The sequence below is a fragment of the Drosophila sechellia genome, chromosome 2R, assembly GCF_004382195.2.
Source record: "Drosophila sechellia strain sech25 chromosome 2R, ASM438219v1, whole genome shotgun sequence".
Classification (NCBI taxonomy): domain Eukaryota; kingdom Metazoa; phylum Arthropoda; class Insecta; order Diptera; family Drosophilidae; genus Drosophila; species Drosophila sechellia.
In genome coordinates, this window is record NC_045950.1 from 11,273,582 (window position 1) to 11,298,411 (window position 24,830).

General features: G+C 44.1%; 10 protein-coding genes across 16 annotated transcripts; 5 read left to right on the forward strand and 5 right to left on the reverse strand.

The window, feature by feature from the left end:
- Positions 1-464: 464 nt before the first annotated feature.
- Positions 465-2,580, reverse strand: LOC6609251 (Golgi pH regulator). The gene is made up of 7 exons (XM_002033905.2): positions 2,379-2,580; positions 2,046-2,316; positions 1,760-1,985; positions 1,508-1,692; positions 1,268-1,449; positions 1,025-1,210; positions 465-972 (listed from the first exon to the last, which is right to left on the reverse strand). Exons 1-7 carry the CDS (start codon positions 2,418-2,420, stop codon positions 697-699), a joined length of 1,368 nt encoding a protein of 455 aa, XP_002033941.2. The 5' UTR covers positions 2,421-2,580; the 3' UTR covers positions 465-696.
- Positions 2,581-2,889: 309 nt separating this feature from the next.
- Positions 2,890-5,843, forward strand: LOC6609252 (nischarin). 3 transcript variants are annotated; one of them, XR_004361223.1, is made up of 5 exons: positions 2,899-3,210; positions 3,274-3,507; positions 4,384-5,263; positions 5,323-5,546; positions 5,606-5,843. XR_004361223.1 is itself a non-coding variant. In XM_002033906.2 (4 exons), the coding sequence occupies exons 1-4, from the start codon at positions 2,995-2,997 to the stop codon at positions 5,466-5,468; spliced, it is 1,476 nt and encodes a 491-aa protein (XP_002033942.1). In that variant the 5' UTR covers positions 2,898-2,994; the 3' UTR covers positions 5,469-5,843. The 3 variants fall into 3 exon arrangements, 2 of the variants coding, with proteins under 2 accessions (XP_032570156.1, XP_002033942.1); XM_002033906.2 differs by having other exon boundaries at positions 2,898-3,210; positions 5,323-5,843; XM_032714265.1 differs by lacking the exons at positions 4,384-5,263; positions 5,323-5,546; positions 5,606-5,843 and adding an exon at positions 3,621-4,352 and having other exon boundaries at positions 2,890-3,210.
- Positions 5,844-5,996: 153 nt separating this feature from the next.
- Positions 5,997-7,968, forward strand: LOC6609253. Its single transcript, XM_002033907.2, has one exon. It carries the CDS (start codon positions 6,025-6,027, stop codon positions 7,798-7,800), a length of 1,776 nt encoding a protein of 591 aa, XP_002033943.1. The 5' UTR covers positions 5,997-6,024; the 3' UTR covers positions 7,801-7,968.
- Positions 7,969-8,014: 46 nt separating this feature from the next.
- Positions 8,015-15,027, reverse strand: LOC6609256. The gene is made up of 6 exons (XM_002033910.2): positions 14,014-15,027; positions 13,133-13,962; positions 12,984-13,074; positions 11,651-12,474; positions 11,220-11,587; positions 8,015-9,201 (listed from the first exon to the last, which is right to left on the reverse strand). Exons 1-6 carry the CDS (start codon positions 14,894-14,896, stop codon positions 8,352-8,354), a joined length of 3,846 nt encoding a protein of 1,281 aa, XP_002033946.2. The 5' UTR covers positions 14,897-15,027; the 3' UTR covers positions 8,015-8,351.
- Positions 9,401-11,210, forward strand: LOC6609255. The gene has a single exon (XM_002033909.2). It carries the CDS (start codon positions 9,401-9,403, stop codon positions 11,192-11,194), a length of 1,794 nt encoding a protein of 597 aa, XP_002033945.1. The 3' UTR covers positions 11,195-11,210.
- A 397-nt stretch (positions 15,028-15,424) lies between the features above and the next one.
- Positions 15,425-16,982, reverse strand: LOC6609257 (lipase 3). The gene is made up of 2 exons (XM_002033911.2): positions 16,861-16,982; positions 15,425-16,790 (listed from the first exon to the last, which is right to left on the reverse strand). Exons 1-2 carry the CDS (start codon positions 16,951-16,953, stop codon positions 15,687-15,689), a joined length of 1,197 nt encoding a protein of 398 aa, XP_002033947.1. The 5' UTR covers positions 16,954-16,982; the 3' UTR covers positions 15,425-15,686.
- Positions 16,983-17,554: 572 nt separating this feature from the next.
- LOC6609258 (probable splicing factor, arginine/serine-rich 7) lies at positions 17,555-18,426 on the forward strand. Its single transcript, XM_002033912.2, has 2 exons — positions 17,555-18,231; positions 18,295-18,426. Exons 1-2 carry the CDS (start codon positions 17,653-17,655, stop codon positions 18,373-18,375), a joined length of 660 nt encoding a protein of 219 aa, XP_002033948.1. The 5' UTR covers positions 17,555-17,652; the 3' UTR covers positions 18,376-18,426.
- LOC6609259 (39S ribosomal protein L41, mitochondrial) lies at positions 18,376-18,992 on the reverse strand. The gene has a single exon (XM_002033913.2). The coding sequence runs from the start codon at positions 18,915-18,917 to the stop codon at positions 18,417-18,419; it is 501 nt and encodes a 166-aa protein (XP_002033949.1). The 5' UTR covers positions 18,918-18,992; the 3' UTR covers positions 18,376-18,416.
- A 254-nt stretch (positions 18,993-19,246) lies between these two features.
- LOC6609260 (angiogenic factor with G patch and FHA domains 1) lies at positions 19,247-24,746 on the forward strand. 5 transcript variants are annotated; one of them, XM_032714205.1, is made up of 9 exons: positions 19,251-19,515; positions 19,583-19,706; positions 22,289-22,425; positions 22,588-22,683; positions 22,757-22,838; positions 23,361-23,846; positions 23,906-24,023; positions 24,085-24,190; positions 24,247-24,746. In XM_032714205.1, the coding sequence occupies exons 1-9, from the start codon at positions 19,324-19,326 to the stop codon at positions 24,409-24,411; spliced, it is 1,506 nt and encodes a 501-aa protein (XP_032570096.1). In that variant the 5' UTR covers positions 19,251-19,323; the 3' UTR covers positions 24,412-24,746. The 5 variants fall into 5 exon arrangements, with proteins under 5 accessions (XP_032570099.1, XP_032570098.1, XP_032570096.1 ...); XM_002033914.2 differs by lacking the exon at positions 22,757-22,838 and adding an exon at positions 22,902-23,289 and having other exon boundaries at positions 19,252-19,515; XM_032714206.1 differs by lacking the exons at positions 19,251-19,515; positions 19,583-19,706; positions 22,757-22,838 and adding exons at positions 21,733-21,863; positions 22,902-23,289.
- On the reverse strand, positions 19,705-21,296 carry LOC6609261 (hexokinase type 2). Its single transcript, XM_002033915.2, has one exon. The coding sequence runs from the start codon at positions 21,117-21,119 to the stop codon at positions 19,755-19,757; it is 1,365 nt and encodes a 454-aa protein (XP_002033951.1). The 5' UTR covers positions 21,120-21,296; the 3' UTR covers positions 19,705-19,754.
- Positions 24,747-24,830: the final 84 nt, after the last annotated feature.

A 24,830-nucleotide genomic window follows, 5' to 3' on the forward strand; every position in this document is an offset into this window, starting at 1 on the left:
CCGTTCTTTTACGTTTTGTCTAAGAGACCTTCTCAATTTGATTCAGGTGTTTAAACGATACATAATATGTACTACAAGTTGAACTGAAAGGTTGATTATATTAAAATAAAAATACTTCCGTCTCATATTTTTGTTTATGGTACACCATTCCATGAACCTAGTCCTGCCCATTTGAACTCCTTCATCCTAGCCTCCACCCATCAAGTTGTCCCTGAGTTTTCCTTTAGTTCTCATTCCTCAAGGAACTACTGAGGAATGTTCTAAGACAATGGAACGTTGGTTATGAAATACTGTAAGAGTAGTAACTGCTCAAATGTTAAGCCGCAACTCACTCAAAATTGAGCCAACCTTGCCCCAACAGGAAACTGGTAAAAGTAACCCAAAGACCTATATTAAGCAGAGGAAAGCTTTTTCAAAGCTTAAGGCAGGGATGCTTAAGCTTCGAATAAATATCCCTTTTCAAAGACAAACAGTTCGTTGTTTATTTCACTTAATCAAACAAATGTTACTTTGATTTTTGTGCATCGTTTTACAGTAAGTTAGATTAATCTGCATTAAATACATACATACACACTGGTATATACACGGATATATATATAACTTAAAGCTTGCAATAATTATGCTAACTGATTCTAAATCGTTTCGGATTATCCTAAAATGAGAGCCTAACGGCTCTCCGAAGCGCTCAAGTTTATATCAGTTCAGATCGGAATCGTCCACGCGAACTGGCTTGCGTGACAGATATAGAACAATGATGGTGGTCAATGCGCTGACCAGGAATATTACGTCAAACCAACGATGGTAGAAGTTGAAGTGCAGATTTCCGAGAACCTCGGTGATTATCACACGATACTCGGCTGGCATGTTCATGCGCATCAGCAGCACTGAGGAACAGAAGTACATACCCATGATCTGTCCCAAAATCAGTACTATGATGTTGCTCGACTTGCTCGATGAAATGCGGTAAAAGAACTACAAAAGGATATTATAACATAACTTAACTATAAGAAATTGCGCCACTTACTTTTGTCAGCGTTAGCAACAAGCCTCTGATCGAGGTGATCACAATGCAGCCGACAAGCAGAAATGATATATGCTGATTCCAGAACGCAAAGTCAATGTTAAAGCCGCACCAGTGTATGGCAATTTCCAGCCCTCGTGTGACCGGATCCTTGCGACCGACTCTATCGAAGATGATGTTGATGCAACACTATTTAATAAACGTATTTTTAATCGAAACTATAAAGTTGTTTAATTATAGACCTACCATAAAGATCTTATAAACACAATAAACACTAAAAAAATGTCCTAGGACATTGAAGTACTTTCCCTTCAATGTTTGAGACCATCTTTGGCGTTCTTCCATGTTTTTCAATGAACTAAGTTCCAAGAACACAGAGCGTAATAGCTCCTCCAAGCCATACACTTCCTGTTTTAATTGATTGATTTCTGAGGAAAAGAAGGGGAACAATTAGGCATTAGTTCACAGAATATCAGCTATAACAACCTTCGCCATTGTTCGTGTTGCGATGGACCGCCGAAGCGAGCATATCCCAAATTCTGGGTTTGGCAGGATTCAGTTTGTTATGATTATAGATGGCCATGGCAATCTTCCGCTTTTTGGCCGACAGCATTTCTACTGTCAGAGCCAAACGCCTTTCAAAACAGATGATGTCATTCCGAGATACTGGCCTGCCAAACAATAGAAAAAGAGGAAATGTTAAACAGAGATAAGAAGGAATTTATGGCAACACATTACTTAATGAAATAGGCCATACTGGTGTACGGATAATTAACGGCACCAAAGCCGGAAAGTATGGCCATTACAGTGACCCCAATCACACTAATCCGGGAAACGCCCTGTTCGATCGTAAAGATTCCGTGGGAAGCGCTCAGCAAAGGAAAGGGGTCGCCAATCCGCCACAGCCCATATATAAAGATGAACCAACAGAATGTGGTCAGAATTCGGACCCATTTATCGGAAACTAAAAAGAAAATATAACGTTATGTGGGGTTAAATTTATCATGTACTGAGATGGACTTACAGAAGGAAATGCTGTGTATCACGGAGTAGCAAATGTAAATAGGTATCACAGCCGTCGTCATGAAGAGTAGTAACGTGAGACCCAGTCGCCAATGAAAGTACCTTGAACTGGACTCCAGAACGTCGATAATTTCGAATATGATCAACTCGAACATGGTTATGGATAAGGCAAATGTGGATGAAAAAATCAACTGAACGGATATATGTCGTATCTCATAGTGCTTGAAGAGTTCTTTGTTGAAAAACAGCCAGCCGCCGGCGAAGAATATCATCTGAAATTTATTTAAATAGTTATTCTACTTCACATATCCAAATAGAGACGACTTCTACTTGCCTGCGACACGAACACGATAGCACAGTCGCCCAGGAAGGCCATTTTAACGCTTTGTCTGCCTTCAGATCGGATATGTCAATTACTTTCCAGATTGTTTTGTTACTGGCATTGCTTAGTTAAGCTAACAAACTTTAAAAAGAATGGTTCTGGGAACTGAAAATGCCAGCAAGCAAATATAAACAAAAAAGCCGAAAGACAAGCAATCGATAATTCGATAGCACGTCAGGAAGGGATGTTTCAATAATATACCGTTTGGTATTTAATTGATGCGATTGCAGTGGTGTCACTTTAATATTCTTATTGCTAGAATTAGCTTTTTTAAGGTAATGCACAATAATTAAACATTAAAGGAAAATCACCACAATTCGGTAGATACTTTATGAAATTAAGACAAACCAAAAGAATTAAATTGTATTCTGGTAACGCTGTGCCTATTTAATCAACTCTTGGCTATAGCAATTTTTTGGCTTTATGTCCATATTTGGCTTTTTTACCCATCGACCTCTGACAGCACTACTGGCAATACTGGCTGATTGGACAATGTTTATTAAATGATTACTTGCTGGATGCGGATCCAGATGTTCGACAAAATCTCAGGGAAGCGGAAAGGACTGCGATGGCTTGCTATTACCGCCAGCACGCGGACACCACGGTGACGGTTCCAAAGTTTACCAACGAGAGTTCCAGCGGCGGAGTGACCTACTACGACATCAAGGTGCGAGTGGGCAAGGTGGAATGGCTGGTGGAGCGCCGCTATCGGGACTTTGCAAGTCTTCACGAGAAGCTGGTTGGCGAGATTTCCATCAGTAAGAAGTTGCTGCCGCCGAAAAAGGTACGCCCCCAAAGATTTATTACACATATGTATGTACGTATATGAATAATTCCCTATTTTCAGCTGGTTGGAAATAAGCAGCCCTCCTTTTTGGAGCAACGTCGAGAACAGTTGGAAACTTATCTTCAGGAGCTTCTCATCTACTTCCGGACAGAATTGCCGCGGGCTCTGGCCGAGTTTCTGGACTTTAACAAGTACGACATTATTTATCTGCTACAAGATCTTGCCAAGCTGTTCAACGAAAGCGGGGATGCTCTGCTCAGCTCCAAGAAGGAATACAACCTTTCAGCCCTAGAGGTAAGGTATTTATATATGTTAGTGTTTCCTTTGCGTTTTTTGTTAAGTTCGAGTATACAGAAAAAATGTCAAAATTATTAGTATTCAATCTTATCCAAACCATCCCTTTGCAGCTTAGAAATAACGTTAAAAGCATTAGTTACTCCCTGGGTACCCTCCACAAGCATCACACAAATTTTTCTTCAGAGCTGGAAAAGACCATAAATTCTGAGAGCAATTTTAAGAATATCAGTAACCTCATAAAGTTTGTTCGACAACATAGTAAGTGGTACCGAAAGAATGACTGTATTAATCGACATTATTTTAACTACATATTACTGGATCCTCGAATAACAAATAATCTTAGAGAACGGGCCAGTCATCTTCACTTGATGGATGTTTGGTATACCTTTCTAAGAGCCATATTCTATGTAGGCAAAGGCAAGGCCACCCGCCCCTACGTTCATTTAAAAAATGCCCAGAAACTGGTAGATGAAACCAACAACCTTACATTAGTAAAAGACCCCAAATTGGCCCTAATAGTGTCCATATGGAAAGCAAATCGTGGAGTCTTACTAATCCGCGCTTTTCAAGGGATCTCGTCACAAGATGCGCAAACTCGTGAGGCATCCATCATAGATGCTCTTGGCATGAATCGCTTGACTAACCGACGACTGGGTTTTTACTGTGGTCGAGCTCGAAGTTTATCGGATAAGGAGAGAAAATATCTGGGGATAGCTTTACTTTACAAATTGATGATGAAGTTTCTAGCAAAAGAAGAAAAAGAACTATTTCCTTTAAAGAAGACCAAGGCTGCGATGGCAGCTTAAATATATATAAAATATACTTATACGTTCTTATTCTAAGATTGTTTTTTTTTTTTCTCGTTTCTACTAGGTCTACGCTATTAGTGAGCGTCTTAGTCTTCCCTGCCCACCAAGCTTGGATCGCGGTGGAAAGTACGACTTCTCGCACGTGCTGGACTTTTGCACACAACTTGTTGCTTTGGTGGTCACCCCGGTCAAGGACAATGCTAGCTATGCCCAGGATTACAATACGGTTGATGTGCCAATCGATCGCAGCAATATCATTCCGAACAGACTAAGTTTTAATCTAAATGCCTTTCGCAATCTCAAGACGCTCAAATTTTCGGCCTTGTCTACCGAAAACATTGTGGACATCGAACTTCTGAAGCCGACTCTCCAGACAATCTGTGTTCATAACACAACCATACAAAACATAAACCAAGTCCTGCTTTGCGACAATCTGCACAAGCACTGCGATGTGCCAAGCCTGCTGCCAGAGACTATTCTTGCTTCCCCTTCCGGTTCAGGTCCCTCCACTTCTAATGGTAGTGCCTTGGTCTGTGCGGATGCGTGGCAAGAGATAACAGAACTAGACCTGACAGGCAATTTGCTAACCCAAATCGATGGCAGTGTACGAACAGCTCCAAAACTCCGATCCCTAATCCTTGGCCAGAATCGAATACGGACCGTCCAAAATCTGGCAGAACTTCCTCAACTCCAGTTGCTATCGCTATCTGGCAATCTTATAGCAGAGTGTGTGGACTGGCATTTGACGATGGGAAACCTAGTCACTCTGAAGCTAGCTCAGAACAAAATCAAGACACTGAGTGGTCTGCGAAAACTACTTTCACTGGTTAACCTGGACCTTAGTTCCAATCAGATCGAGGAGCTTGATGAAGTCAATCATGTCGCCAATCTTCCGCTTCTAGAGACCCTTCGACTTACTGGAAATCCGCTGGCGGGCAGTGTCGGTGAGTTTTGAAAATTATTACAATTTCAGTTTTGTATACTACATTTTACGAATGCGCAGACTATCGCTCTCGCGTCCTTGCTCGATTTCACGAACGTGCTGCTGAAATATCTTTGGACAACGAACCTGGCAATCAGCAGGAGCTAGATACTGCTTTGGTTTTGTCCGCCCTTCTGCAATCGAAGCAACGTCAGCAACAAAAGTGATCCTTCTCACAGAAAGTTTATCGATTCCATATATAGACAAATCTCCGCAAGAAATTTTAAATCTTATGGTTTTTATAAGTATTACCTATTGATATTTCTTGCAACTAAACCCTATTAACAAATATTATTTTCTTAAGGTTATGGACTTTAAACAGTTTAAAGATTTCTTTCAAGGATATTTCCAAAGTTAGCCGTAATTTTAATTTATTTAAAGTGATTTGTAAATTTCAATGTTTGTAAAATTCCATGTATTCAGACAAACTCTAAATGTAATGTTTTATTATTTCTGTCCACCTCGATGTGCAATAATTCAATGCTCACCTCCAAACAAATAAGTTTAGTAAATCAAATAAATTATATATCTCGACAAAAAAAAGGTTTGTAATTAATTATGAAATTGGATAACATAGTTCAGAAAGAAGCATTACAACAATTTTCCTAGCTTCTGATCATTGATAGGACCAATCAGGCTTGATTATGTACAATTATTTCAATTATTGCTTAACTTATAAGTCAGATGCAAGGATTTCAAGAAAGCAATGCACAGTTAACCACCATGTACAACGTTCTGGTATTGCTCCTATTGCTTTCCACTCATGCCCAGATGGAACCCTATCGAAGAGGTCACAACATCACTTTGCTGAGATCCGTGCTGACAGTCATCCGCGGCAGGGAGAATTGGAAAAATACCCCCATCTTCATAGGCGGACATAGTAATTCGGATGACCTGAATAACTTGATGAGTTGGCTTCAAAATACGATGGAAGTAACTTGTCATACGGTGGATACATCTACTCCAGCCAAAAACGAACACGCTCTGGGTAACTTTAACATAAATGCGGATAATTCACTTGGTTTGTTGTTTTGCCAAAGCTCTCATGAAGTGATTTGGTTTAATATGGATAAGAGACTTCGACGATTACGTGGTATTCGCCTTATTGTGATTCTGTTAAACAAACGAAGTTCATCCAACAAAGCTATAATGGGCACGTTTAAGAGGCTGTGGCACTTTCAGTTCCTCAAAGTTCTGGTTCTGCACAGAGATCAGATTTATTCGTATACTCCTTATCCAGTCATACGATTCTTTAAGCTTGATACTAACGTCTATCCGCTTTTCCCACCGAGTGTACAAAATTTCCAAGGCTATGTGGTGTCTACCCCAGTGGGGAACGACATTCCGCGAGTGTTTTTCGTGAAGGATAAGAAAACCGGACGCAAGCAGATCAGAGGATTTGGATATCGCACATTTGTGGAATACCTGCATCGCTACAATGCCTCTTTGCATGTCAGTAATTCCCACCAGGAGCATGCCATCAACAGCAGTGTGAATATGGGACGGATAATTAATCAGATTGCGGATGGCCAATTAGAGATCTCCCTGCATCCCTATGTAGACGTTCCGGAAAATATGGGAGATAACAGTTATCCCCTTCTGATAGCTAGCAATTGTCTTATTGTTCCGGTCAGGAACGAGATATCTCGCTACATGTATCTACTATTGCCTCTCAACCAATCGAGCTGGATACTTCTGCTCGGTTCTGTAATTTATATCAGCGGAGTGCTCTACTACATTCAGCCTGGTCTTGTGCACCGGACCTGGGCTCAGCGGATTGGCCTTAACATCCTAGATAGCATCAGTCGAATAATTAATATATGCTCTCCGTCCAGGATTTACGACCCATCCCTAAGGTATTTCATAGTTTCGGTGCACCTTAGTATTCTGGGCTTTGTGGTGACCAACCTCTACAGCATTATGTTGGGCAGCTTCTTCACCACCTTGGTGGTGGGCGAGCAGGTGGACAGCATGGAGCAGCTTATCCAGCAACAGCAAAAGGTACTGGTAAAATATTACGAAGTCAGTACATTCCTACGGCATGTGGAACCAGATTTGGTGGACGGAGTAGCGCAACTATTAGTGGGCGTGAATGCCAGTGAGCAGGTGTCCGCTCTTCTGGGATTCAATCGGAGCTATGCCTACCCCTTCACCCTGGAGAGATGGGAGTTCTTCTCACTACAACAGCAATACGCCTTCAAGCCCATCTTCAGATTCTCATCCGCATGCCTGGGCTCCCCGATTATAGGGTATCCCATGAGACGTGACTGCCACCTGCAGTCGTCATTAAACATGTTCATCATGCGGATCCAGGCCGCAGGACTTCTGCAGCACTGGGTAGTATCCGATTTCAACGATGCAATGCGCGCTGGCTATGTTCGACTTCTGGAAAACTTCCTAGGATTTCATTCGTTGGATGTCGATTCCTTGCGCCTGGGGTGGGCTGTACTCCTATGTGGGTGGTTGTTATCCGCCTTGATTTTCCTTTGCGAGCGCTGACGGTTTTACCACTAATTCACATAATTAACGTTATAATAACCTTATTAGATTAATGGTTACCTCACTTGTCAATAAAATAAGTTGTGCCCTCCAACTTTAACACAATTTGAATTAATGACAATTAAACGAAATTGTATATACGACATATGTGCGTTTAATCAACCCACTTCAAGAATTCACAAACTTTTCAATACAAAACAAATAAAAGACGCAATTAAGAATATGAAGGTATATTTTAAAATTACAAATTGTTTGTCATTTACAATTTAAATTGTTTGTCATTTACAATTAATATGGTTCCAATATTCAAATGAATTCAAAGATATTTTATATGTAAAAATAAAAATCCCATTGATGTTTCATTAATTTTAAAAGGGGCCAATATACAATTCTTAAATAGGTGCTATACAATTTATTTGCCTTCGTATTGGTGATACGGAATCCGGGATATGGCCAATGTGCGCTGAATATGAATGAACTTTAATAGTTAGTTAATAGTTCTGCCAGTGAAGGGTATAGTCGCGTGATTTGAGCTTTCCGTGGGGCTTATATCATTGCGGATGGTGATGGTGCTGGGCGTGATAGTGCTGCTGCTCGGCGGCGGCGACGGCATCGAACATGGGCGTGTGCACCTCGCCCAGGAACTGTGGCGTGGGTGGAGCATTTGGCTCAGAGAGCTCTCCAATCAGAGGCATGTCGATATCCGTGGCTAAAGAGCTTTGGCCGTAGTTGCTTAGTCCGTAGGGCTGTTGCTGTTGGTGCTGTTGCACCACCGAAACTTGAGCATAGTCCGGGGTGGGTTGTACCTGCTGCTGGGTATCCAGCAAAACTGGGGCCGCCTCCATTTCTCCAAACTGTATTGGACCGGTCTGCTGCACCGGCATGCTCTGATGAACTGGCATATTCTGCACGGGCTCATGCTCAACTGGCGCCGATAAGTATTCCTGTTGAAGTTCTGCTTGCGGTTCATTCGACTGTCCCTGCATCTGTTGCTGGTGTCCCACCTGCTGATGGTGTTGCTGCAAATGATGGTCCTCCTGCCGCGGCAACATGTCGGAGCTCTGATCCGCGACATCATCAGCAGTCTCGCTAATATCTGCTCCTTCACCAGAGGTTTCTCCATCGCGCCGAACCAGACCCAACATATCCAGCATATTACGCTTGACGGCATTCTCACTGGCCGCCTCCAAACTCGGGTAGCAGGTGCTAAGTCCGCAATTTGCCAAGTGCTGAGCCATCTTATTGCCGTTGCCGGTGGCAAAGCCGCAAATGCAGTGCATCTCCTGTGGCATATTCACTTCCATGGCGTCCACAAAGTTTCCATTACATTCCACGCCATGACGGAATATCGCTCGCTCGCAACATGTCTGATAATTGCACTTAACGCAGTGTAGCCAACCACTAAAAATGGGAAAAGATTTGATATAAAAAGTGATTAAGTGAGTGCGTAGAGCACCAAAACCTTATATTACAAATTATTGCCTCACACATTCTAATGGTTTTCCCCCCAAGAGATCAACCAGCCACTATTAAATCAATTAGCTGCTGGCTTATAAACCTCGACCCGCGGTTCTGGCCTGTCACAATTGAATCAACCACCATGTGCAAGGTGTTAACCATTCTGGTCCTTAATTTATTACTGGCGCTGACAAACGCTGCTTACAATGTGACATTGTTGAAATCCGTTCTAAGTCTCATCTCTACCAGGGAGCCGTGGATAAACACACCAATATTCGTCGGACATAATACGCAAAGAGGCGATCTCAACGACTTGATTATTTGGCTCCATCGAACAATGGAAGTTACTAGCTTGACAATGAATTCATTGCTTCAACCTGAACATCTTAGGCCACTTGGTCATTTTAAAGTCACTAAATACAATGGCATTGCTTTGTTCTTTTGTCATGATAGACAGGATATTATGTGGCTTAGTCTGGATAGAAATCTACGAAAACTCCGTCGCATTCGATTGATCATCATTCTTCGTACTCAAAGAAGTGGCGCGCAGGGTGCTATTAAATCAATATTCAACGTCTTGTGGCAATATCAATTCCTCAACGTTCTAGTCCTGCATAGGGATCAGCTTTATTCCTACACTCCGTATCCGGCGTTGCGCTTTTTCGAACTCGATATTCATACGGAACCGCTCTTTCCACGTGCAGCGAGGAATTTCCATGGATATGTGGTATCCACTCCGGCGGAAAACGATATTCCAAGAGTGTTTCATGTGCATGATCCATTAACGAAGAGCAGAAAGGTGCTGGGATACGCATATCGCACATTTGTGGAATATTTGGATCACTATAATGCCTCGCTTCGTTTGACCAATCCGGATGAGAATCTTGACCCAACAACAAGTGTGAATATGAACCACATTGTGCAGTTGATTATAGACGGTCAATTGGAAATCTCTTTGCACCCGTACGTTTTCACACCCCCAACGGCAACCAAGAGTTACCCCTTACTAATATATCCAAACTGCTTGATTGTGCCCATGAGAAATGAGATTCCAAGGCACATGTACCTATTGCGACCATTCCAATTGTACAGCTGGTACATTCTGTTATTCGCAGTTTTCTACATCACTGGAATTCTCTATTGGATAAGCCCGAAACTCAATAAAAGTTCTTGGGTGCAACGCTTGGGATTGAATTTTCTAGATGCCATAAGCAAGATACTTTTTATCAGCCCCCCGATAACAATTTACAGACCAACATGGCGCCACTTTATTATTTTCCTACTACTTTCAGTCCTGGGATTCATGTCCACAAGTTGGTACAACATTGAGTTGGACAGCTTCTTCACAACCATAGTAGTGGGCGAGCAAGTAAATAGCATGGATCAGCTTGTCAAGCAGCAGCAAAGGGTGCTCGTCAAGGAGTATGAAATTAACACATTTTTGCGACATGTTGAACCTCGATTAGTGGAAAAAGTATCTCGGCTTTTGGTGCCTGTAAATGCCAGTGAACAGGTGTTCGCTTTGCTGAGTTTCAATCGCAGCTTCGCGTACCCTTTTACGGAAGAACGTTGGCAGTTCTTTGCCATGCAACAGCAATGTGCCTTTAAGCCGATTTTTCGCTTTTCATCTGCTTGCTTGGGATCTCCACATATTGGCTATCCAATGCGCGTTGACAGCCACTTGGAGACATCTCTCAACCATTTCATATTAAATATTCAGGATACTGGTCTGCTGAATCACTGGGTAGTTTCCGACTTTAACGATGCCATGCGTGCTGGATACGTTAGGTTTGTAGATAACGTCTTGGGCTATCAAGATATCGATGTGGATACTTTGAGACTGGGCTGGTGTGTCTTGGGAATTGGTTGGATACTGTCAGCTCTGGTTTTTTCTTGTGAATACTGGCACCCTTATCCATGGCGATTCATTTCTTAGGTAAATAAAATTTTTTTGAACTTACGTGTAATGTGTCTCCTCGCTGGCGAAATCGGTGTTGCACTCGGCACAGGTCTTACCCTCCAGGAAAGCAAAGAATACTGGGCGCTTGTAGGTGGAGAACGGTGGCTGCTCGCGGTGATGGGTGCGAATTTTTGGAGGTGGTATCAACATCGAATTGTTAAGTAAGAGACGCACCGGTCTATTAGTCTTAATCATGCTGACATGATGCTGCACTGCGTGCTGCTTTAGATCCCCCTTCTCGAGGAAGGATAGCGAGCATTTCTGGCAGCGCAGCGAGGGATCACGCTTGTTGATGTGCTCGTCCAAATGCAAGAAGTAATGTTCTATGCGCAGCTGGTTAACGACGCCAAGCTTTGAGAAGTAGAAAATCTAAAAAGAAGCAGTTTTTAATAGAAAACTTCAAAATATTACTTTACGATGAAAGTTACTTACATCCAAGCAATAGGGGCATTGTAAAAAGTTTTGATGCTTGTGATCGTCATAAAAATGCCTGACCAAATCGCGGTGCGAAGATGATCGATAACCGCAGGAGTGACACCAATATGGTAGTTCCAGGGTGCTGTGGACCTTCTGCAAATGAGCCGTCAACAGATGCAGGGAATTGTGACGCTGCTGGCATATAAGGCAGTAGTACGAGGGTGAACCCTCCGTCTTTGTCTCAGTTGGATGCATGATCTGGTTGTGTTTGGCCAAAACCGACTCGGTGGGGTGCTTCTCCAAGCAGAAAAGGCACTGGAACTGGTGCTGCTTACCCTCCGGCGAAATATGCGATACTAAATGCGTCTGAAGTTTCTCATTGGAATCGAAGGAAACGCCGTTCAGGCAGATTGGACACTCCACGCTCTTGGCCAGGTCGTTGTGAACAGTACGGGGTGTGCTATATGGAAAGATCTCGTTGTACTCGTCCGTACCATCGCTTATTCCATAGTACAGCTCCTCCAAGCCCCTCATATCATCATCTTCCTTCTTAATGACCATTGGAATCTTTTCATCTTTTTCTTTCGGTTTTTTACCCAGGCCTTTAGCTGTCAGAGATTTAGACAGTGTCTTAGATGCCGAAGTCGTTGCTCTGTCTCCTTTTATCTGGTTGGTACTGCCCGGTGGCCGACCTGGACCCTTTTTAATTGGCATTTGAGGTGGAGGAGTACTTAATGCATTCGGTGGACGACCGCGCTTGACTCCAGATGATGATATATCACGATCCTTTTCCTTCTTGGGAATCTTGTTAGAAACAACGTAGTCAGCATCGTTGATAGCTGCAATAGAAGATGTTAATTTAAAAAGATTTCATCTCAACATACAAACTTAAACATTACATATTTTTCCATATTTGTTGAATCTGGTAGAATGGGTCCAATCAATTTAATTAGTAAATTCTTTCTTGCGTTTTATCACTCCAAATGAAAAAGGAAATCAAATAAAAACAGTTCTTAAATTTCATGCAAGTTTATTTAGGTTTTCTCTAATGGGTTTGTGTTAAAATAATTAGACATGAGAAATGTCAGGAAGTAATGCTTAAATTGTACATATGTGAATATATCAATGGATACATTTCACCTATAAAGATTATATAAATTCACAATTCACATAACACAATAAGTGGACCTGAGCTCAGCTGTTGGTTTCGATTAACCCAAACTAATCAAACAAAACGAAAACATTTCAGTTTGGAGTGAGAAACGCAGGCACTTAACAGATTATCATAACGCACTATTTTATTCACGGCCTTAATAAAAACTTGCTAGAAAAGTACGATAGTACTAACGTTTCTTGAGGCGCTTGGGAGCAGCATTGGCCGGAGTCTCCTTGTAGTTGGCCGGCAAAATACTCCAGTCCTTGAACGGATTGGTTGCCACCTAAACGAAAGAGCTATTAAATGCTAATCGCTAGTAAAAAATTTTCGGTTCCGCTTACCTGATACAGACGCTGAGTGATTGTCTCATTGGTGGTTACTCTTGTCTGTTCGGCAATGTGTATTATGATATTGTTGAATGCCTGCAAGGCATATGTGCCGAAGGACTCTCGCCATACCAACTCGTCGAGGAATTGTTGAATCATCTGGCGAGATAGCAACGATAGGGTGTTCTGGAACATGCGCGGCACAATCCGTCGCAAGTATTCCATTACCGCTGAGTTGTTGTGCTTGGCTGTGTTGTCAGTGGCAGCTGCCTGAACAATATTTTTGAATCCCATGCTGAAGAGGGTGATCTTGTCGACAGTCAAGTCTATGCAAATGGTGCTGTCCTTGTGCACCCACCGCGACAGTGGCTCAAGAATGGCCTGGAATCGCTTTTTGTAGTTACGATCGCCATCGGTGATTGGCTCTACAGCACGCAGACGGATGGACTTCTCCGCATAATCATAGACGCCCAGAACCTCAACTTTCACTTGTCGCTGGGAGCCATCTTGGGATGTGGTTCCCAGAGAAATAACGCCCACCTCCACAAACTTGCCGGGGCCGCCCAGCTTTTTGCATTTTTGATGCACTGCCAATGTGCAAATGGCTCTAAGCCAGGTGTAGATTCCTTTGATATAAACACTGTCCACCTTAACCCACTGCACCACATTTTGAATACTGGTCTGGCAAGCCCAGTGGTAAATTAACTTCAACAGGAATGTGGGTGGGTGCTGAGCTCCTTCAAAAATGGAATTGTTGAACACGGAGACGAAGCGATAGGGGCAACATTCGCTGATCCACACATAGCCACCAGTGTAGGGAAACTTGGTCACATCCGAATAAATTCCTAAATATAAATACATTAATAAACGAATTCAGTTGATCATAAATCTCTTACCCAATTTGAGTTCGTTGTTGCGATGGTTTATGCAATGCTGTTGAGCGCGTAGCAATCCTTCCTGGAGCAGCCACTCACAGAATTTATTGGGCGTAAGCATGAGCACCAGCTTAACCTTCGAGTCTAGCTTGCTGCGGGTTGCAGCCATGTCTTTGATCTTGAGGAAAGGCTTTGCTAGCACCACCAGAGATGGATAAGTCTTTCCCTGCATCTTGTTATCCTTGCCATCCTTGCCGTCTTTGCTATCCTTGCTTTCGTCGGTGCTGCCCACCACCAGACCGCCCACCGAATTAACCTCGGCGGGGCGGTAGTTCTTGGGCGGCGATTCGATGTCCGGTTTGGACTCCTTGAATAGTTTTCCACTGCTTTTAGGTACCGGTGAAGAAGATCCTCCACTAGCAGCGGCTGCCGCCTTCTTACTGGATTTCGAAGTGAACGAGGAAGATGCATTGGCCACGGCCACTGCTTTTTTGCCTGCAGACAGGGCCAGTCGCTTGGCCAGCGGCATATCGTCGTCGCCCTCATCGGAGGACTCCAGGTAGGCGATGTTGGATGGTTGTCGTGGTGGGCGGCCACGACCGCGCCCTGTGCCACCGCTTGGGGCGGTGGGTGTTGAGGGGGTGTCCGTCGGCTTGGGGGTCTTTTTGGGCAGCGTAGCCTCCTTGAGCTCCTGCAGCACCTTGCCCTTGAAGGAGTAGGCCTGGAAAACCTGGCCGTTGAACAGCTCCTTGCCCTCGTTGGCGCTAACGGCGTTCTTTAGTGCACCCTTCACCGCGTTGTGCTCGTTAGTAATCTTCTCGTAGTACGCCAACTGTGCCGGCGACAGCTCCTCCACCCAGAACTCCATGTCCAGGGAGATATCACTTCTCGTTACGCGCGTCATCTTACAGCTAACTAGTTAACCGACCACTGGCCCAGCGAGGGCGTTGTTTTTAAAAATATTAAGAGCTAAGTAAATTTTTTTTCGCTCGAATTAGCTTTCCTTGCGTGGATGTACCTGCTCGAGTAAATACACATCGATGAAAACATCGATAATATCGGCTTGGGTATTGTCGTGACACGCACCGTGGTTCATCACACATCAGTTCGTTCAAATATAAACATATATAAATAAAATTAATTTTTTGTATTTAAAAAGAAAATGTTAACGTAATGATCAATTTTATATTTTTCTAATAAGAACGATAATGCAATTTTTAATGTCGTGAGTACATTTTCCTACCTAAATATAGATTACAGAATTTATTTTACTGCGATCAGTATGTTGCGGAAGTATCGACTACCACAAAAAACGTTGAAGGTGTATCGAGGATTTTACAAGATACTGCATCCCTGAGAGTTGGCGCGCAATTCAAACTTTGAGTGCAAAATATTTCTCAACTGTACACAATTAACAAATAAAATAAAAATATCTAGTAGAGCTTAAGTTTTATTACATTACACTTAATATAATCTATTGTAGTTAGCAGGTGCAATTATAAGGCAAAAAATGTTAGCAGGCTAGTTCGTTTTGCGTTGTTCAGTCACCGTGAAGTGTCACCAAATCAATTTGAATTTATGACCACTCGTATATTATCGGTTCATTAGCTACCAAAAGCCCCCGTTTAAGTGGTGACCAATGGAACTTTTTTTTATCACAATCGTATGTGGCTTTTTTTATTTTCAGCGCACATTTATGCATTATTTATGTCGTTAATTACCCGATCATAAAGAATTTCTTTAATATTCAGTCCCCACAGAAAGTCGATGTGATTCCACTTTTCTTCCGGCATACGATATGCGCTTTTCAGGGCACTCGGGTTCATGGTATACCTTAGGCGATCCACGTCAATCAGACTGGCAAAGTAGTCGTTGTCAGAGTAATAGAGATAGGTGGGCACATCGATGCCCTCCACATCGTACTCCGGCGGGGTCTTGCTGCTGTACTCCTTCTTGTTGCGCGTCTTTCCGTAGTCGAATTGCCGGAAGTATCCGGAATTGTACTCCTGCAGGTAGTGGAAGATCTGATTTACCGAACATCCTGCCGGAGTCGTGGCCATAATATCTGGGAGCAGGGTCTCGTTGATATACGGCGAGTTCCAGCCGCCCAGCAGGAATAGGGTGTTGGTGCACATGAATTGTGAAATGGCCTCATCGCTGCAGAGGAGAGCCCCGAACAGGTTCATTAGCTGCGTATTTGGCAAAAATTCGGCGCTGCCGAAGAGCTCGACGAAGGCATTGGGCTGACCAAGCAGTGGTCCACCGACCGTCGCCAAGGGACTCTCCATATGCTCCATCCAGGCCACAGGAGCGAGCAAATGAGCCGATCGAATGCGACTCTTGAAGCGCGGAATCATAGAGTTGAGCACAAAGAAGGAGGTGGTTCCTTGAGAGTGACCCACATACGTCAGTTGAGCCACATTTGTCCAGTAAAGAACGTAGTCCATCATAGCGGGCAGATCATAGATTCCGATATCGTGCCACTCAAAATTCCAGAAGGGCTGCAGCAGCGGCGACTTGCTGGCGTGCCTTTTGGAGTAGGTGTTACCTCTGGCATTACCCATCCACACATCGTAGCCAGCTTCGGACAGCAGGTAGGCCAGCCCACTGTGAGGTCCTGCAAGAACCCAATCCGAGGAGGAACACAACAGACCGTGCATAAGGAAGACCACAGGGCGTGGCCCATCGTACCCAGTGTTCTTCGAGTACGGGATGCGGTGCATGGTGAGGATGTAACCATCCGAGGTCTGCACAACGTGCTCCTCGATTTCGTAACCATGTCCCCTAACAATGGTGACCTGAAGAATAAAGCAATATCGTGGTTAGTAAGGACATATGGGCCAAAGGACATAACATCCTTAAACTTACAGTTGTCACCGAACTGGCGCGCCCCGTATCCGCAGGCAGGGCATTAGCCAGGCCTAGACTTAAAAAAACCGCTATTAGCTTAACCACCAACATTTTGTATTCCACAGGTGCAGGTGCTTTGACCGCTGACTTGGCCGCCCGTGCCTTTTATATGCCCCCCAGGAACTTGATAAGGATTCCTAGATTTGACCGCCTAATTTATGGCTGTTTATTTTTGCCAGCAAAATGGTTTGATTCGTCAAGACTGATAGATCGTGTGGGAATTTCGATCCCAGTTGATTTAACGAATGGCTAGTGGTTATCAGCGATAAGGTTTCCTATAATCTTGATACCAGCTGATTACGTATAATTGCTATAAGTTAAGCAGCAATTAGTATTTCCTGTTTTGGGCGTAAGGCAAACTGGACATAATAGGACCCCAAATCAGTCAATAAACTGACATGCTAAGCCGGTAAGGAAATAACTCAATAAACTACATTTAATTAATAAATATGTTTAAAAGTATTAAATGATTTAATATTATATATAGTTCCAAGTTAAATATTATAAAGTGATTACTATAATTAAAATACGCGCCTTTTAGTTTAAATTAAAATCGGTTGATATATCCGAAAATCGATAGGCGGTAAACACATTGTCACAATCAGTGTGGCCAGCCTGAATATTCTAAAAAATGTTGTATTTTCTTGCCAGGCAATTTAGTATTTTGGGAACGAACGCCGCCCGGCACACAAGAAATATAACATAAATGAAAAACTAAATAAATAATTATCTGCCTATAAAGAACACATTATGAGGGATCGCGACCGCCGTGACCGAGATCGAGACAGGGAGAGGGATAGAGATCGGGACCGAGAAAGAGACAGAGAGCGGGACCGCGACAGACGACACCGATCCAAGTCGCCCAGCAGGAGCAGCCGGCAGATTTCAAAACCGAAGAAGAAAAAGTCCAAGAAGTCAAAAAAGTACTCGAGAAGGAGTCGCAGTAGCAGTCGGAGCACCTCGCGCAGCTACTCCAGCAGCCGGAGCAGTTCCCGCAGCACGCACAGCAAGAGCAGAAGCAGGGATCATCACAAATCGCGGTCTACTTCGCTGAGGAAAACAAGGGGTCCAAGTTCTGAAAGCAACTCCCGATCCGCAACCACACCCGCAGCTGCTCCCGTGAAGGCCATCGATCTGTTCGACACCAAGGTGCAAAAGGCACTCGAGACTATAGACGAGGACACCTTCAAGCCGGCGCCATTTTTTAGCTCCCGGGATTCAAAGGAGACATCAGAGAAGGTGATCATAGATCTGAACAACGAAACGGTCACAGTCGCCAGCAAGCCAGCCATTGCAGTCCGAAACGAAGATGTAATATTCCATCCGAACGTGAGTAGGTTACCTGGTGCTCGAATATCCATGCTAATAGTATCTGATTTGCAATTCCCACAGTTCCTGGGCGACCCGGATATGAAGGCCGAGAAGTGGCTGCGCAAGCTGTACAATTACCGCCAGAAGTACATGCAGGAGTAGTCGAGTTTAGACTCTGTATTTAAGAAACAATAAACCTATGTTTAGAATATATCGCTGCCCGTCTTTCGAGCGCGTTGCAAGGCCTCCTCCGAAGTCAGTTGCTCATTGACCGAGGGCTCCTTGGCGCTGCCGTCGGTCTGCAGTTTTCCCGCCTTGAAATCTTCGATAATCTTCTGCGAGTACACGGCGTTGAAGAGATCCAAGCTGGTGAACTCCGACTGGACGACGTCCGGCGCCTTGTAGGACACGTATGGCTTTAGCTTACAACCGGTCAAATCGGGAACTATGATGTCCGGAATTTTCTCGGGAATTTCCACATACTGCCCGTCGACAAGTATGCCCGTGTCTCGTACACCTCGCTTGTGAATGGCTACCGGCGGATTGGCCAGTGTTTTCTGGGCTTCTTTTACCACGCGCGTACCGCGCTTGTTGTATGCGTTAAATTTGCGGAAGTTCCGCTTGCCCTCCAGCACGGATGAAGTACTGATGGTCCTCTGCTGGCACCTTAGTGCAATAGGCACTACTTTAATGCAATTATTCATTCTTATTTCCCTTTTCGGCGACCAAAATGGTTAAATAACAAATGTGGATGAGGGAACAGCTGTTTGGTTGGGAAGAGATGACACTTTTTTCGATAGACAATTAATCACAGTTGGAAATGTATTAAAAATCATTTTGCTATGAAAATTATCCTGTTTTTTTAAATATACCGAAAAATATTTAGTTTATTTTAGGATGTTGCCATATTTATTTTATCTATATAAGAACTAAATTGTATTTTCTCAAAAACACAACGATGATTCCTTGAAAAACATCGATTATTGTGATTTTCGAACACAGCGATGATATCGATGTTGGCATCGATGTTTCTCCATCTCTAGTTGAAACTCCCCAAATCGGCTTGTGATTCCTATAAAAAGTTGATTAAGATTCGACGGTTGTTAAACAATGTCGTTACCGGCTGAAGAGGAGGATTTGACGGACCCTGTCGCCAAGTACGATTCCATCGAATTGAAGAGCATACAGGACCTGGAATCCTGTGAGCAGCAACAACTGCTGCAGTACGTCGAAAAGCTGCACGGGATTATCCGCAAATACGACACCAAACTGGCGTCTTATAAACAAAAACTCTTACACTACGTGAGTCCGAATTGAAGGTTGAACTATTTGAACTAAAGTGATCTTAATTTTGTGATCTATCCTAAAGGTAAGCCGAGAAGAAAAGGTTTCTTGTGACAAAGCCAGCCAAGCAACTGAATCAGAATTACAAGAATGCCAGTATTCCTTGGGATACGATAAGGATACTAAGAAAAAAGACCAGCCCAACGATTGTGAGTTAAGATTTGTTTTATTACAATTACTACAATAGCAGTGAGTTCCTACTTTGTTTTACTGGCCACCGCGGCCACCAGCGCAGCTCCACGTCCGGATCCGTCCTCAGATAGCATGATGTCCCACTCCTTGTCTGCTTTCACCAGCTTTTGGAGTGTCTGCCTCATGTAGGCATCAAACTTTGGATGGTATCTGTAGACGGAGCCATCCATGCCGACTATCACGCGGCGGTTGGAGGTCCTGTTCACCAGCCCACTCACTCCGATGGCTACTAATGTGGCCGCTCGCTTAGCTACGCACTCGCAGATGTATCTCAGAGTCTGGCAGTCCTCCACGGAGGCCTTCTCCAAGCCAAACAGATTTTTCACAATCTTCCTTGTGCTGGCAAACTCCGGAAAGGAGTCGTCCTCGATTTCCGATATGTAGCGCGTCTCGAAAACCTCTTCGTTTCTCTGCAGCACGCTGGCGAATTCTGGACGTCGACTGCTCTGTTTAAAGATCAGCTTGCGCTCGAGGGCACGAAGTAGGACAAGGCGCACCAGGTTGCCCAAGTACATGCCCGCCGTCATCTTTTCGAACAGCTGCTCCGATCGGTTGAGAGACTTTTCGTCGATTTCTCGATCGTATTCGGTGCGCACAAAGTCCAACTGACCACCCTCACCAAAAGCGCCCCACTCAGCATTTACAATCACACTCCGCTTCGTTTTTTTTAAGTCCGCGCGCAACAGGTCCACATTCTCAGCATCCTCAACGTAGCAGGCATTGCAGCCAGTGCCCACAATGACACCCACCCGGCAATCCGCGTTACGATGGGCGCAGGACATCAAGGTACCAGTGGTATCGTTGAGTATAGCCACCACGGCAATGTCGGCATCTCCACGCCGCTGAATGGCCTCGTGCAGCATGCGGCCCACATCCTCGCCCTCAACACCAGCACAATCGAATCCCTTAGTCCAGCGTACCAGGATGCCCTCCTTAAGGCCTTGCTGCACGCAAGGAAAGGAAAAAGTGAAGCCCAGTGGCAGATATGCGGTCTTCATGTCGTGTTTCTCCACAAATTTGGCCAGGCAGCCCGCAATGTGATCGAATAGGTCCACACCGGGCCCCACCATCAGGTCCTTTGGCACGGCATAGATCTGAGAATCCACCGTGGCGTCGTGGTGACCTTTCAGCGAGACTAGCAGCACCCGGAAGTTGGTACCTCCGAGATCCAGGGCCAGATACTTGCCCATCTCGTCGCCCGTGGGCAGATCATGCACGTACGTGGGAAAACACTTTACATTGGCCTGTGGATGCGTGGACCGCTTGAGTCCACGGGCCACTTCCAAGCAAAAGCGACTGTACACTTCCTGCACCTGGTAATCACTCAGCACAAAGGGTTGCATAAGTTCTCGCACCTCCGCGTCCAGCATTTTGCTTGGCTAATCTATCTGTCTTAGTTGTAACCGCCTCGAACGATGAGTAACGACTAACCAGGCGCCTGGCGAGCCCACGGCGACTTGGAGCTGCCCTGGGTGCCTGATAAGAGGCAGGCGTTGAGATGCAGTGCGCCCGACCTGGAAACAACTGCTGCCGCTGCAATATGGGCGCTGCGTAGCAAATTAAAAACGAAAACACACCTAAGTAGCTGATTTGCGGATTCCGAATCTAAAACTACAACTGCGCGACATGCTAATCGCTCGTTGTCTCGGTTGCCGCTTGTCAATTGGTGGCAATAGCTTCAGATTCGGCACCCTACCAATTAATTGTATATTGTCTTTAGCCAACTATTGGAAAGGAGGGAAAATGTCACAATTAACTTTGCGAATAAATCCCGGATGGACACCGATCGCAAGGCCCAAGAATCCCTTAAAAGATTAATATAAAAAAGTTTACAAGTGTTTCAGTATCTACAATTAAGGTGTCCGCCGTTTTACTAAATTATTGTATATCTTTTCGTAGAGTGCCATATTTCCGGAAAAAATGGACAAGGCCGTATTTCCCTTTTCTACTTTCTAAAAGCCATAAATATTATTAGCTGTAACACGCCTTCTTAGTTATCGATGAGATAAGACCGTTTCAAGGACCGCATCTTACAAGCTCAACCCACCCACTTCTCTATCTATTGAGGAGTATTGGCGGGGTCCTAGGTCGAGTACGTCAAACATTCCATGCCGGTAATGCCCGAGATAAGCACTGAAGTGTCGCATGGGCTAACGCCACTGCCCCTGACAAAAATCCGAACAGACCTTGACACTACTCTTAATAGAATTAAAGTGATTGCGCAAAAGGCGCATAGGTTTAGAAAAATAATTAGAATGCTTAAACTAACACTTTAATAGCTACTATATAGTTGTTCTAAATACATATAACTATAAACATTAATTTATGAATGTAAAGATAATTACAACCCATTTCCGACTATTTTTAAAGCTTAAATAAGGAAATGTTGTTCCAAACTGCTGATAACATGCCTCATTTTCATGTCGTTCAATACAGGTTTCTGTTTTTATTTTAATATAGTCTTAAATATTTATAAAAACCTTATCAATAACCATCAAAACATTACAAGTCATGTTTGGAAAATAATTTATATTTGCAGTATCGGCGACGGACGCCTTCAGTTTTGTGGACGAAATGAGGCAGGCGGCCAAGCACGCCGAAAACCTGAACAACTTCGTATACGAGCACACCTCTGGCATGTACTACGATCCCAAGACGGGATACTACTATAACGCGGTAAATAAGCTATAAACAGCGGACGCATTCTTTATGACGTCCCGTTCTATTCCGCGATGCAGTGACTGCAGCGCGATGACTTTCAGAGGTTATCGCGCTGGCAAACCTACATCAATGGCTCGGATTGTTGTTAATCTACACCTGCTTTTCTCTTCCTCGCAGGAGTACGGGCTGTACTACGATGGTAACAACGGCTGCTACTACAGCTATGATCACGCCAAAGACTCGTACGAGTTCCACTCGCAGGCCCAGGTGCAGGTGAGTGGGTGTAGTTGCGGATCACTGCCACCCGACCACATTAACCACTGTTCTTCTCCTCCTCGCTGCGCAGCCTTTGAGCGACTGCGCCTATAGTAGTCTTTTAGCGGGGTTTCACAAACTCAGCATAGACCAAATGCGTAGCAATGCATTAGGTAAGCGTCAAGGTCCAGAATGTGCGATAAAAACGCGGATTTCTTTTCTTAACTTGGTTGCAGGCGAACGAGGCGGCCAAACCGGAATCGGAGGACGAGGATTTGGAGGTGCAGTTCGATGAGCTGGGAGGCGTCATTACGGACCACGAAACTCTGAAGAAGATTAAGGCCGAGAAGCAAAAGGTCAAAGATCGATCTGAAAAATCCAAGCGCAAGGCCCAGAAAAAGAATAGCAAAAAGCACAGCAAGAAGAGGTCCAAGAAGGAGCGCCGTCACAAGTCCAAGAAGCGTCACAGGCTTCGCACATCTGATGATGAGCGGTCTAATGATGCCGAGGAGGGCGAGCTGTCGCAAAGCAGCGACTCCAGTTCCGACTCCAGCAACGAGGATAGCAGCAGCAACACGGAAGACAGCAGTGTTCCAGTTTTCAAGGCTGCCGGACGCTTTCAAGGTGTTTAAGATATCCACGTTTTTATCGCGCTGTTCGCTGTTTGTTTAACTAACGCTTTTTCCTTTGCTTAGACATTGCTAAAAAGTATCCACCCTCCCTGCGCATCATTGTCCAGGAGACTAACGTAGAGTCGCTGAAAGTGGGAAGCCTGCATCTAATCACATACAAAGGTGGATCTCTTGGACGGGAGGGCGCCCACGATGTTATCATTCCGGACGTGAACGTGAGCAAGTGCCACTTAAGGTTTAATTATGAGCACAAGTTGGGAATCTATCAATGTCTGGATCTGGGCTCCCGCAACGGTACCATTCTCAATGGATCCCCAATGTCCAGCGACGCCATGGATCTCGTTCACGGCAGTGTTATCACCCTGAGCCAAACAAGACTACTGTGTCATGTCCACGAGGGCAACAGTACCTGCGGCTTGTGCGAACCGGGTCTTTTGATAGAGAACCCTCCGCCGGTAGTGGCCGCTGTTGCCTCGTCCACCGCATCCTTATTATCTCACAAGGAGCAGTTAAAAAAACTGCAGCGCAAATATGGACTGGAAAACGAAAGTAAATACAAGACAACCTCTACTCTCACTTTACTTTGACAATCCCTTATTCACTTTTAGAGTTCGTTGATACTAGCGGCAATGGCCAGTCCAATTACAATGATCGGGCCGCAACAAGGCGAGTCCAGGTGGGCAGCAGTACGGATAAAGAAAAGACTGAGGTGGCTTGTGTGAACACGTGAGTATCAGCTTACACAACTTAACTTGAATTTGTTGACCAATGTCCTATTCGTTTTTAGTGAAATCGGTAGCTCCAATAAGGGTTTTAAAATGCTGAGTAAATTGGGCTGGCAAAAGGGCGAAAAACTGGGCAAAACGAATGCCAGTGCTGGACTTTTGGCGCCGGTAAGTGTTTCAGACTTATATAGCTAGTCACTATTGCTAATAACAACCGTCCGCAGATCAATGTGGTAGCCAATGAGGGCACTAGCGGTCTGGGAAACACTGACCCAGTGCTTTCCAGCTCCAGACCCGTTGACAAACGAAAGCTGGCCAACTTGAAGATTACTCAGGCGCGATATCAGCGCGCCAGTGATATGTTTGGACAGTCGGATGATAGTGATTAGGAAGACATTTTGAATGATTGTTGGAAACACATTTAATTAACAATTACTCAAACATATTTATAAGTGTATGTATATATATATATGTATGTATATACACATAGATTCTATGTATGTATATATTAATTCAAAAATCTTGCTATAAGGTTAAGCTATCAGTCAATTAATTAATTTAGCTTCACTTATAAACAAAAAGAATAGGGGAAGGTAATGTTAAATAAATACGACTTCGCACACGTTGGTCTAAACTAATTGCGAGCCTAATGGGCATACAAACCGATCGTTTAAATTAATTACCGTGTAGCCTAATGTTAATGTTAAATACAAAAGCCTCTTAAGATATGTGGTTTCTCTTGCGATACATGGTGGATAAGATTTGCTGCAATACGTAATGTTGTATGGTTGATAATACTTTGCCTGTA